Source organism: Phaseolus vulgaris, chromosome 3, assembly GCF_051622355.1.
Source record: "Phaseolus vulgaris cultivar YP4 chromosome 3, ASM5162235v1, whole genome shotgun sequence".
Taxonomy (NCBI): Eukaryota; Viridiplantae; Streptophyta; class Magnoliopsida; order Fabales; family Fabaceae; genus Phaseolus; species Phaseolus vulgaris.
Genome location: NC_143500.1, coordinates 6399567 through 6412969, shown reverse-complemented (window position 1 = coordinate 6412969; position 13403 = coordinate 6399567). Strand labels below are relative to the sequence as shown.

At 37.2% G+C, this 13403-nt stretch overlaps 2 protein-coding genes across 5 annotated transcripts; both read right to left on the bottom strand.

The window, feature by feature from the left end:
- Nucleotides 1-1233: 1233 nt before the first annotated feature.
- On the bottom strand, nt 1234-6801 carry LOC137806349 (Squamosa promoter-binding protein-like (SBP domain) transcription factor family protein). 4 transcript variants are annotated; one of them, XM_090300409.1, is made up of 5 exons: nt 6578-6747; nt 5107-5828; nt 4286-4422; nt 2742-2837; nt 1234-2318 (listed from the first exon to the last, which is right to left on the bottom strand). In XM_090300409.1, the coding sequence occupies exons 2-5, from the start codon at nt 5778-5780 to the stop codon at nt 1687-1689; spliced, it is 1539 nt and encodes a 512-aa protein (XP_090156535.1). In that variant the 5' UTR covers nt 5781-5828; nt 6578-6747; the 3' UTR covers nt 1234-1686. The 4 variants fall into 4 exon arrangements, with proteins under 4 accessions (XP_090156535.1, XP_068462500.1, XP_068462501.1 ...); XM_068606399.2 differs by lacking the exon at nt 2742-2837 and having other exon boundaries at nt 6439-6801; XM_068606400.2 differs by lacking the exon at nt 2742-2837 and having other exon boundaries at nt 6596-6798.
- A 3417-nt stretch (nt 6802-10218) lies between these two features.
- On the bottom strand, nt 10219-11762 carry LOC137808839 (uncharacterized). Its single transcript, XM_068610117.2, has 3 exons — nt 11298-11762; nt 10872-11240; nt 10219-10737 (listed from the first exon to the last, which is right to left on the bottom strand). Exons 1-3 carry the CDS (start codon nt 11760-11762, stop codon nt 10219-10221), a joined length of 1353 nt encoding a protein of 450 aa, XP_068466218.1.
- Nucleotides 11763-13403: the final 1641 nt, after the last annotated feature.

The window sequence follows — 13403 nt, the reverse complement described above, 5'->3', positions numbered from 1 at the left end:
TAAAAAAGAAAATCCTGTCAAATGCTTCTTAAAAGTCAAATAATACGAAAAAGTGTTTATTCTAAAGAAAGAGAAACAGAATAAAAAAATGAACACATTGATGATTGTCTATATGGTTTTGTTTTTGTTTTAACTTGAAGACTACTGCATAATGCGTGTAGAGTTTGAAACCCTACCAGACAATATGAATTATATATAATATGATAACAGAGAGAAGAAGAACAGCATATATATAAACAATTCAAACTCTGTTGCAGGTATATATGAATAGTCTTCACACGTGAACTATGATGCTTAGAATATTTTACGAAGATGATTCTATCTTGCAACTAATATGTGCTTTGTAATGATGGAATCCATTACACAAAGTGCAAGTTGCATTATTCCATGCAAATTTAAAATGGGTGTTGCTTCTGGGAATTTGCTGAATTAGTTTATTATTGATAGTTTGATCTTAAGCTAATTTCTTATGGGGAGTGATGAGGCTGTAAAGGGGATTCCCTAGGGCAAAAGGGTGCAAACCACCTAGAACAATACCTAATATGGAACAATCATTCTAATTATAGCCATTCCTTTTGTAAAAACAAAGTTTGGCCTGGTCAAGAACACCCTAAACTTTTGAGACCTTATAGGCAAAAAATAAGGTAAAAAAGTTGCAAAAGGTGATACACTCTTCAAACAATACTAACACCATTCATGGATGTATATTCTTCATAAACTAATCAAACATTATTATCTTTGTTCTTTGGACCACCCAAGAGACAGCTACCTGAACCTTCAATTAATAAATTGTAAAGTAGATACTTCAACTATATCTGCTTTTGTTGTCCTCATTCCATTTTGCATCTTCTCTTTGAATCTACCCTTCAAGTCAGAACCTAACCTAAATCAATACCTTTTTTTAGGATTGATTAATAACTATTGGGAACTCTCTCCTTGCACATAATCTAACTTTAGTGGCATATGGTACTAAATGAAAAACTTAGAAAACTTTATATAATCACCATGCATATAAAATTTTATATAATTTGGACAATCATTGATATATTATCTACTAAAATAATATTAACCATAACATCCATAATGAATAATTAAGATTAAAATTAGATAAAACCAATATGAACCATTTATGTAATTTATATAACCAAGATTTATTCTTCTTGTGAGAACAATCCACATGTGCTAGGTCTTCGTGTACATGCACATGCACATTGGTTGACATAGGTTTCAATAACAATAAAAAACAGTTTGTGTGACAAATTGAAGTGGGTGCATAGAGAGAGTTGGATGTCACCTAAACAACACAAAAGACATGTTCAAAAACATGAACATGAGTGTCACTGACAAAAACAACAGTTCAAGGCCAATAAGTTAAGACTGTTACTACAACTAAACCCAAATAGCTTGGTTCTTTTTTTCTCTTTTTGAAATGCTCAAGGGGTATCTGTGCTATACAGTTGGATTATCTTGTCTCTCCTTTTTCTCCTCGTTATAAACACTCTCCACTACCATTGTTAGTTGAGATATTCCTCACTCCCCTACTCATCAATTATCTCATACTACACAAATGAATCAATTCACCAAGAATAGTCTCACACTACTAGGCCACTGTTATAGCATCACAACATAGGTATCAATAAAAAGGACAAGTTACTGACAGTTCAGGCTTAAACAATAAACAGCCTTTCATACAGTTGGGAAACAGTAGTCCTCATTTTCCCACTTCACCAAAACAGAATTTCTTTGCTGCTCCACCCTCTGGAGATGTGAGGACAACTGGAACAGATCAACTGTAGCTCCATGTTCCGAGGAAAGACGGTGTTTGACGTCGAACAAGTCTGATGGTTGGCAAATATCATCTCCATGATGGTCTTGAAGAGCATGACCAGCATTAGAGAATGGTGCGGATTGATTCTTGATAACTTCCTTAGAGGCTGTGTTGCATGAAAAGGACTCATTTGGGGCATATTTATCTGCAGAACTTGTTATCCTCAAAGATGTTTCGGAAACTAAGTCATCTCTGTCTTGAATGTGAATGCCGTGAAGGATTGGGGAACTGGCTAATGGATTTCCTGCTGCATGGCGTGATGGATACTGTGACTGGTCTGACAGAAGAGAGAGAGCACAGCTTGATAATTCCTGACCAAGTGTGACGGGTGCAGCAAGTTGGGAACTGTACAAGGAATCCTCTTCCAGTTTGATGCGTCCGTTCTGAGAATTCTGAGCATGCTTTCCAGGGAAAAGGATGCCACTTTGGAATATGTTTTGAAAGGGAAACTGGGGTTTGTTCTGTAATGAGGTCCCAAGATACTTGGTACCTGATAACACAATCAATGTAAGAGAAGTTCTTGACTCTTGGTGCATGTAGTGTAAGCGCATATACCCTTCCCATTGGAAAGCTGTGTTGGAACAAGTAAGATTATGACAGGAATAACAAGCATCACATCACCCAACAGGGGAAAAAAACAAGGAAACTTTTCTTGAGCACTTGTGGAGATGAGATGAAATTAGAGAAGGATCTTGTTTAACATCAATACAACAATAACAATTATTAGTGTCTTGTTTAAGTATGCATAGAGTACACTTCGGATGCATCTTATATTTCTCAGTGATTATAGAATACACTTCATCCTTGTAAGAACATTCCACCATGATTTATTTTTTTTAATTATGAATTAAATTAATCTTTTAAATATCTGAGGAATTGCAGAATGTAAAAGTCCTACAATGAAAAAGAAAACAACATGCTTCAATACTGGTATGCTTTGCTTGAACTTTGTGCATAAAAAATTCTAACAAATACATGCCAACATTAGTTAAATGGTCCACATCATTCCACGGGACCATGATATATGGAGATAACATAATTTAAAGAACCTGTAAGTGCTTCCTTTGTCTGAAATGTTTAAAAAATTCAGGCTTGCCTTTTCAAGATTTAATGGTTTTAATTTTAGTTCATGGAAGGAGTTGTATCATTATCTTTAGAAAACCCCTTTGATGTTGGCAAAAGGTCATTGGACAGGGAGCATAAAAGAAGCTTTCAGTGCAGCTAATATAGCCAACTTAGCTTGAGTTGACCAAAGTAGCATATGGTATTGGCATCTTACTGTTAAAAGAAGACACATTTGGCTTTCTTCTTTAAATGACTTACATTACCGTAATTGATATTTGATAGAACAGAACAATTGAAGAATATATTATAACAGAATCAAACAAACATTATTTAGTTATACACTATCAGACAAAGTTCATGACATATCTGCACTAATAGTGACCAAAAATGCAAGAAATCAATAGTTTATGTGTAGAGGAAACAAATAGAAAATGCCAAAACTTATTTGTATGTTGTTCCTTGGGAATTGAATAAGAGATTTCTACCATACAACCTGTGTATCATAAACTCAGGAATATGATCACAAAGAATAGAGCATACATTAAAAGAGAAAAACATAAGGGGAAAATAGTATACCTATCAATGTCATATATTGCTGCATCAGCATATCCAAGTAAGAAATTACACCAGTCTTCAAAATTCTTAGTTGTTAATTAAAAACAATATATTTTATTCAAAGTCCGCAATACACAGTTATTATGCAGAGACCCTATTGCTGCATCAGCTTATCAAAGTAAAAAATTTACACCAGCCTTCAAAATTCTTTTAGTATAATTCTTGTTGTCAGGTTATTGTATCGAATGCTTCCTATCAATATCATTTCTGCATAGTTAAGTTACATTGAGCCATGCATGAGAAATTATCAGCTACATAAATCATAATAAGAACCAACCAACACGGATTTTCAACATGCATTTTTCTTCCTAATCTTTCTTATCGAGTGCTATAAATTTTCCTAATTGATTTTTTTAACACGCCTCTATGAAACCTCTAATTCTTCATACTAGAGCATCAATGTTTGTCTAAACATCATGATTCTATGATGTCTCAACTTTCTTGAATGATATCTCTTCTTCTTTAATCAAAACTATCACTACCTTGTATCCGAAATCTTTTATCCCTTCCTCATCAATCTATTGCATGCCTCGTAATTCATTAAACTGTATTTCTGCTAAAGTTCAAACCAGAAAAGTTTGACAAACAAAATGTACTTAACAAACTGGACACGAAAAGCATCCACTAAAGGTGCTAAATGACACAACTCGTCATTAAATTACCAATATAAAAAATTGCACTTGGACAATAAAGTAGAAGTTTTAAAAGTTGAAGATTTAAATGATAATTAAGTCTTATCCAATGCCAAAGAAAGTAGTAACAGATACATTTTCATACCTTGATATGATTGAAGAATCTTGTGCTGTTTACCAGTCATGTAATCAAATTGAGGTTTCCTCCGGCGTTCATTGTGTCCTGCTAGGCGCCTGCGACAACTGCGCTTGCCATCATCAAACTCAGCTAGCACATGGAACCTAATTTAAAACAAAAACAAATGGTGTAATTCAATCCATAAGTAACAATCAGCTTAAATTTGCAAACATTCAAAAGTTAAAACAAAGTAGATATACCACCAGAAATAAAATACAGTCAATCAGTGGTTATATAAAATGATTGATTGGAGTTTAATAAATTATGTATTGTCATTTGTCATATCAATTTGAACTACATTTGTAGGAAAAGAAAACTTTTAAATAATTGCATTAATAGAATTGGGTAAACAAATGAAAGTAAAAATAAGGGAAGCACTAAGATTATTAGATTTGATAAAAGAGATTTCTGTTTTTATTTTCCCTTTTACTAATAATTACAAAATGTTAGCTTGTTTCTTTTCATTTTGTTTCTTACTCTTTTACCTTGTTTTATGTTTTCACTAAGAACATTTTGTGCGCAAAGATTTTAAAACAAGAAACAATATAATACTTTTAATTATCACCAAAACAAAAGATTTATTTAAAACCAAACAAACCCTGATATCTTTAGTTGAGTTTTTTCTAGCAAATAATTTGCTCAAATTTTATTTGCTTCTAATAGACAGGATTGGGGTGCTAAACAGATATAAGGAGCTTACAAATGGCATGAGTTTGACCACTAGATTGTACCAGAAGTAGTAAAACTTCAATACAACTAACTACCCATCAAAAGTAAACCAAAAATACCTGCTGCACTGCTGACAAAACCTTTGTTCAAGGCCATTTACAATAACTTTGGCTGTTTTGGAGTGAGCATCACAAACTTTATGCCTTTTGTGGTAATCTTTTGAGGAGCTAAGATCCATGTTACAACCATAAACTTGACATACAGGAGCCTGTGCAGATAAGCTGGAAGTGCGAGCTCTCTTTGAAAGCGTGGTTTGATGTATAGATGTCAAAGTAAACCCTTCTTTTGTAACTTTATCACTGCTTGCACCTTTACAATCTGCTAATCTCCCTAGCTTCAGATCAATCAGTGAAGAATCATGAATCTTTGCTTCAACTAGAGAACTTAAATGCTTTGAATCAGACTCTTCTTCCCCCATAGTAGAATCCAAAGCAATGACATGCGTGGAGGAATTCCCTCTTTTACTAGAATTACTATCTAGTTCATAGCTTGATGTCTCTAGAGGTTGGCTACCATGAAAAGACTTCTGCAACAAGTCAGGGAATCCCAAGTCCACAAACTCCATGCTTTTAACTACCTCTCTGTCTGAATTAAATCCATCTCTCTCAAAGTTGGATTTGTTGTCCCATTCAACCAATGTTCTTCGACTTCTCATAAAAGCATCAAGTGAAAAATCCATTTCATCAGAAAACAAATAGCCTTTCTCTTCAGGGACATAACTCCAAGATTCCATTAGAACAACCAAATTGAAGTCACAGATGCTGTGAAATAATGAAGAAGCCTACCACAAGAAAAAGAAATACATTACTCTCCTGCCAAATCAAAACTTTTACCAAATTCAGGCATATCTATATACACATATAAATACACACTGTCAAGACATAACTATAGCTGTAGACAAATAAAGTACATGTACTAATGAACACTGGGGAAACAAAATAAAACAAACAGCATGACATCGGTGTCAAATATAACAAATTCCCACAAACTTGAGAAAGCAAATTTTTCACCAAAAGAAGAAAAGGCGAAAGAAAAATAAAATCAGATCCCACTTTGTTTTCTAGACAGTAAACTCATAATCCGTGACCTGCTACGAGCCAAAAATAGCATCCAAAAATTTCAACTTTTTACGACAGGGACATTGACACTGAGGTAAGCCAAGCACCCAGAAACAAAAATTCAAAAGAGTAAATCAAATCAAACCAAACCCAGATTGCATGATTAGATATCTCCCAAGTTCCAACTCCTTTTACGCTCAAACCCCCAATGGACAGAGTAAAAATGTTGGTAGCTCAAACAGTGCTGGAGCAGAATAAAGGTGGAAAAGAATATGCCCATGAAAGAAGAAGCTGAAAGGACTCTTTTTTCTTGATAGGAAAAGGGAAACAAACCGCCAAAAGAAAAATGCAAAACAAGCGTGGTGCTGACACAGGTTGAAGAAAATGAATTGGCCTTCTCACACTTCCTTGATTCTACTCTAAACAGTTTCTTGGGAACCAAACGCCAGAAAAAATGGTATCTTGAAATAACCTGACAGATTAGTGGCACCTTGTGAGTGGTTTTGGTTTTGGCACACAACAGAGTGAACAGTGAGAGAGAGAGAGAGAGAGAAAGAAAGAGAAGTTCTTTTTTTAGAGTAGTGGTAACGTTGAAGCAGATAGAGCATGAGTCAACATGATTTCTTCATCGACTACCAAACCAAAAGCATGTTGAGGTCTTTTGTAGCTTTTGAGACAGCATGGGAATTCCATTCTAGTACATTTGATTTGGTTCTATTTACATAAACATACCGAAGAAGTTCAATATTATTATATTCAAAAAAATGTGTTTTTTAATTTAGTTGTTGTTTTGTATTTATGATAACTAAAACTTTGAGTAAAAGTTAAATTAGTAGTTAGAAGTAAAACTCTAAACAACATGGTTCATCATGATTATGATTTTTTTTTCACCCTCAAAGGAACAATCTCGTTTCTCAAGGCACTTTTTTGCAAAAGTAGAAAATTTCCCATTAACAAATTTAGTTTGGTGGCTCTCTTAACTCAAACTATTAAGTTTATTAAAAGTCACTTGTGTTAGTTTTTGGGTGATGAAAATGATGTGTTTGGTGTTTTAATGGGTACCTTTCAGCCAATTAAGTTCTTAGTTATAAATATTAAAGACTGAGTTTAATCATTCCTCTCATTTCCTCGTACAAATTATACGTAATTTTGTTCTCTTTAAATTTGTACAAATAAGCAAATTTAATACTAATAATTTTTTATTCATGAAATTCCCATATTCTTATTTTTATCTACTTTTTATGGTTTGTAATAGATTTTGGATAAAAATCAATTTTAAATAACTTAAAGTTAGAAAAATGTCAGAAATTTCAACAAAAATTTTAAGATTTTTTTTCTACCAGCATTCTATTTGAGTTCTTTTTAAGATAATCACATTATACATTTTTCGATTAAAAATAACTAATAGGAAGTCAATGAAAAAAAAAAAAGAATTTTACTTGAAGTTTAAGACTATTTATTTTTAAGAGCTTTTTAGAATGATTTGTATTTTTTAAGGATTTTTTTTAACTAGATTATGTTCATGGGGTAATGTACACAATTCTAAGATAAAAGAGAACTAAAGTTTGGGTCACGAAATTCTTATTTGAGAAAAGGAATCGATAAAATTTATGTTAAGGGAGTTGTTTTAAAGTTAATAACTAGGATGTATTATATACATTTGTTGTGATGATTGTAAATTGTTATGTTTGATAAGATCTTGCTTTTGTGTATTGTTGTAGATACCTAAGTAAGTGTTTGATTGTCTAGTAATGTTTTGGGGAAGGGAAACTTGCTTGTTGAGACAAAAATGGAGATTTCCTCCATAAGATGTATATCATTCTTGCCCAAATGAATAGTTTTCACTTAAGCAAAAATTGATGCTTATGTGACCCAAGGTAGTGATATTTTCGCTGAAGTTAAGAGTTTTTTGCTCAAGCGAATAAGTTTTTGCTCAAGTAAAAGATGTTGGCAATGCTTGTGTTACCAAGGCAATAAATTTTTTTATTATAAATAAAATTATAATGTTTTGAATTATTACTCACCCTAGACGTTTTTGATATCCTAAGAGAACAGACTAATCACTAGCACTGACTTGAGCGTCGAAGTGCAATCGCAGGTACCCTCGCCGACCGGCGGAGCACGCGCATGGGAGAAGAAGAGCTTTAAAGAATTCAAAGATTACCAGCACGACAACAAATTGTGTATCAAGTGAATCAACATTACTCAAGCCTCAACATCCACACAGGATCGTACCAGTGTGCCTGCAATAATCAGAGCAACAGCAGGGTGTCGGTGCCAGTGTCAATGCCAATGCCAGAATACACAAAGCCACCTGCTCAAATCAAATCTTACCTAATCCAACAACAAATATTTTTCTCTCTTTTTCACTTTTTTTAAATTAATTAATTCACACTTCCAACTTTGAATCAAACATAATCTTTTTTAATAAAATATTACCCCTGTAAAAATGTTTTATTATTATTACTATTATTATTACTGCCACAATCTTACTTGGCCGTTTCTAGGTTCGTGGTCTTCTTTTTTCCTAAAAAAATGTTGATTTCCGTAAGTGACAAAGGTAGAGGGTGCGTGGCAAAGTTTTCAAAACCTGTAGAAAAAATAGATTTGGATGAAGCGAATGTTTTATTAGATAAGATAGAACGAGTTAACCTTACTGCAAATAATTTCAAAATTAAGTATAGAAAAATTAGACCAGACAATCAAGATATTCGTGAGCTTGTGTATCGCTATGATACGAGACCTTATGAAGAAATTTTTGTTCATGATTTTAAAGCAGGGCTTCAAGGAAATACTCCTAATAGTGAATATTTTAATTTGAGTAATTTTGTTAATGGAAAAGGGAAACCCCTGGATTTTGATTCCCCTTCCGGTAATACTTATATTTTTATAAGTACTACGTCCTCAAAAAAAATAGAATGCAACCCCTTCCAATAAACTTCTCAACCAGAATAAGCTTTTCATGCTTGTGCATTCTCTAGTTTACCCCTTGCATACTGTGACTCTTGTGCCTACTGTCACTCTGTAGGATCATTTCTCATGTTTGTCTTGGTGCAGGTATGGTGCTCAATGAGGAGAAAAGTAACAGACTGACTGAGGTGATCGATCGCCGCCAAACGACCCTTGATGGTGCAGGTGGCTCAGCCCCCACTGTTTCTCTTCCTGCTGCCCAAGACTTGCCCAATCCACCCTCCCGCTGACAAGAATAAAGGGATGGTGGCGATCGATTCTGATGACGAGGACACTGTGGAGGGCATCGTCTTCAAAAGGAAATAGGTTGTCGTAGCGACGACCTCACATTTTGCTATCGATGGCTGTCCCCCATCATTCAGGGACCAACCCCCCAGCGCCTCCTCTTCCCGCGAACTCCTCGCGCTCGAAGGCGGTGGGGAGAGCGCTCCTGGGGGTGACCAAGTGTCGCCCGCTCCTAAGCTTCCCCCTATTCTCCAACATGCCCTCAAGAGCTTCCAAGAGAAGGAGGCAGTGAAGGCCTTGGGTTGGGACTGGTTGAAGGAGCGCATGGGCCAAGGCCTTGGGGAGTTCCTCGTCAACTCCCTTGCCTTTGTGAGCCAGGTGGAGGTGAGGACGAGGGAAGAACTTGCTCACCAAGCCCAGACCTTTGCCGATCGTGAAACTACCTTGACCTAAGAGTTGAGTTGTCTTCGCATATCAGAGAAGGTTACCAAGAAGTGGCTCTTCGACAAGGTTCAGGAGAACCTTCAGCCGGAGGCGAAAATTCTGCCTATGCGCAATAGGGTCATCGAACTGGAGGAGGAAGCTGAGGGGATCAAGGCCAAGATGGCCAAGCTGGAAGAAAGGGTCACCCATCAAGAAGTCCAGCTTGGTCGTGTAGAAGGCGAACTTGCCGAAAAGGTTGAGCAATTTAGCAAGACTGAAGCGAAGCTCATCGAGGATGCCTCTAATGCCTACGGAGTAGGGTTTGAAGATGCTCTTGCTCAAATTTCCTGTGTGCACCCTGAGTTGGACATCTCCCCCTTTGCCGTGCCCAAACGGGTCGTTGATGGGCAGCTCATGCCCAGAAACTAATTTGCTCAATGCCTAAACTTTGGCCCTCTTATGAACAATATTCAAGATGTATATTCCAAGTGCGTGCTATGACCTCTGTGCGGGAGGCGACCCCATTTGTGAGGTGGTACTCAGCTCTAGGTGCCCACGCACTTCCACATGGTCTCCAACAAATCCATACAAAAAGCTGGTGTAAGGCCTCAATTGGTCAAGAGACAACTGCAACTTGTTGAAATTCGACCAGTACATCACGTCTATCGAGCTTCTCTGGTCCACCAGGACTCGATGCACCTTCCTCCCTCCAGTCACTACTGAGATCACCACTGGATCACTGTCGTGGGGGACGAAATTTCGGAGGTCGACCTTGACGAAGACGAGGTCGATGTCAAGGGCCTGGTCCGCCTCTACCGTCATCACCGCTCGTGCATACTTGTTTCGCTGAGAAGCGGTGCATCCTCCGCCTGACAAACCTTCCGAAATGGTGTGAATTTCACCATGAACGGGCATCTCGTGCCCCTGATTACCTCTTGGCGCTGCCAACGTCTGGGTTCCCTGTGACTCCAGCAAGTAGTCCTTCAGGAAGTCATTCTTCACCAGTTCGTTCAACTGGTGTTCGAGTGCCAAGCAGTTACGTATGGGATGACCATACGCTTGGTGGAACTCGCACCAAGCGTTCTAGTTAGGCCCCAACCTCTTGTCAGTGTTCGCGAGCATCTTCAGTCTCTCCGCTATGTTGGGACAATGATCAGCTTCTTCAATTCCACCAGGAAGTTGTGTCTTGGGGGCCTATCCTCCCTCGCACGCCCCCTGGTTTGAGCCTTCCTATGCTCATAGGGTTTCTGCTTCGCTGAGGCCATCTTCTCCGTCGTTGCCTTATGTACCCTCAGATGCTGAGGTTGACTTGGCCCTCGCGGACGAATGGGGACAATGTTGTTGCGTTTCTCGGTGAGTTCCACCTCTGCGATGATATGGGCTACCGCTCGACGCCTGATCTCACTGAAAGTCTTGGGGCGGCTCTTGGTGAGTGACTCGCTAAAGGGTCCCGACATGATTCCCTTTCTGAATGCGTGCATCATCATGTCCTCATCCTTGGTATGCAGCCTCACCACCTGTGTCTCGAATCGGTTGAGGTAGTCCTTCAAGGACTCACCTTAGTACTTCCTTACGTCGAAAAGATCGTAAAAGACTGGCGGAGGAGCCCGATTGGCTATGTATTGCTCCCTGAACAACGTAAAAAACTGCGCGAACGTCGTCACATGCCCGTTAGGGAGGCTGACGAACCAATCTAGCGTTGTGCCTGTTAGTGTGCTCATGTACAGCTTGCAATGCACTGCATCAGAGCCCCCAGTCATAATCATCTGTGTGTGGAAGGCCCTGAGATGAGCCTCTAGGTCCGCTACACCTATAAAGGTGGCCTTAGGACCTACGAATGTGGCGGGTATCACGACGTCCAGGATTGACTGCGAAAACGGCATTGAGAAAGCCTTGGGTGGTGTGGGCGGTGCTTGTTCATCCACCACACGTTTCCCTGCCTGCTGCAAATTCTTGTGCAGTTCCTCGTTAGTCCTACGCAAGTCTTCCTTTCTGGCTTGCGACGCAGCCAAATCAACCTGTATACGTTCTTGATCCATTTTTTATACCGCCATCGTTTCCTAAAGGGCGCGCATCGTCTCCATGATCTGTTGCATGATGACGCTTTCGCCTCCGTTCGGTGCGACAAATCCTTGCCTCGTGTTTCTCATATTGATGGATCTTCGCTCTGTACTTGTGAATGAGACAAAAATTTTAATCGTGCCCCATGGTGAGCGCAAAATGTTCCTGCCAGTTGACTTGATTGCCCTCGTGCGCCTAACGACGATCACACGCCCAATTCTCTCTCTGCCTTGGTTTGTGCTTTCCTTCGATCAAAACACTCTGCACCTGCAAAGATAAAGGGGCGCCCTAGAGGCTGTTTGCACTCCGACGCTCAAGTCAATACTGGGGCAAAGAAAACAGAAATGTGTATCAGAGTTCTAGTCTCAAGAACTGCGTACCTTATAGTTTTATCTAAAAGTGAGAAAGACTTTATTTCGTATTCAATTCCCAACCCTTAAAAAAGGTATATTTTGTTTATCATTGTGAAATGCGCCCTTACTACTTACACTTAACATTAACAAAATCTTCAACAATAGCTTATGAGTTGACTTTACCACCTCATTTGCCAAATCTACACAATGCATTTCATGTATCTCAATTAAGGAAATATATGCATGATCAATCATAAAGTTAGATGATGTGTAGATTAAGAGAAGATATGTATGTGGAAATCAAACTAGTAAAGATAGTTGATTATCAGATAAAACAACTTTAAGACATAACGATTAGTATGGTGAAGGTAATGTAGATCGAGACAAGTGGTGACTTCACATAGGAGTTGGAGGATTAAATGAGAAAATTTTATCCTTACTTATTTGTTGGTAAGTCAATTTTCTGAACAAAAGTTCTTAATGTTGGGGAGATTGTAACATTGTGAAAATAATATAAGATAGAAAACTATATTATTATTCAACTACTTCTTGAAATCTATAAATAGAATAGTTGAGTACTTCATTTTCACAAAACTTTTCTCTTTCTACCACCATTATCTCTGAGTTTTTTCTAAGATAATCATATTGAAACTCTATCAATTTTGTAGATCTTAAAGAAGCAATAGGAATGTAACAAAGAAAAATAGAGTTTTACCCGGTCAACTTTTTCAATGGGAAAGTCTAAGTCTATTTATTTTTAAGAATTTCTTGAGGGTTTATGTTTGTTGAGGTTTTTTCTAATTGGATTTTGTTCATGGGGTAATATTGTTCAAGATTCTAAGATATAAAAAAAAAGAGCTAAGATTTGGGTTCTCTGCTTGTGACAAGGAAGCAATAGAATCCAAGTTCGGAGAGTTGTTATTCAAAAGATAATAACTAAGATGTATAATATATCTTTGTTGTAATGATTGTAAATTATTATTTTTAGTAAGATCTTACTATTTTTGTATTGCTTTGGATTCCTAAGTGTGTTTGATTATTTGGTAATGTATTAGGGATGAGAAACTTGCTTTTGAGATAAAAAAATGGAGGTTTCCTCCATTGGAGGATTTCTTGTTTGAACATTTTCTCTTAAGTGAGCAAATGTTTTAATAGGTAATAGGGATGATACTAGAAGATGATTAGTAGCTCTATACATATATGTATGCTTTTATATCTTTGAAATAGAATCTCGTACTAGTAACAATTCCTTTTATAATGTATATA

Coding starts and splice junctions, on each gene's coding strand:
- LOC137806349 (XM_090300409.1), bottom strand. CDS start 5,780: ATGGAATCTTGGAGTTATGTCCCTGAAGAGAAAGGCTATTTGTTTTCT. Junction 4,423..5,106: donor TTTTGTCAGCAGTGCAGCAG/GTATTTTTGGTT, acceptor GTTTTAAATTAG/GTTCCATGTGCTAGCTGAGT. Junction 2,838..4,285: donor GATTCTTCAATCATATCAAG/GTATGAAAATGT, acceptor TCATGGTCCCGT/GGAATGATGTGGACCATTTA.
- LOC137808839 (XM_068610117.2), bottom strand. CDS start 11,762: ATGGATCAAGAACGTATACAGGTTGATTTGGCTGCGTCGCAAGCCAGA. Junction 11,241..11,297: donor TCTTTTACGATCTTTTCGAC/GTAAGGAAGTAC, acceptor TTCGAGACACAG/GTGGTGAGGCTGCATACCAA. Junction 10,738..10,871: donor AATTGAAGAAGCTGATCATT/GTCCCAACATAG, acceptor CTCGAACACCAG/TTGAACGAACTGGTGAAGAA.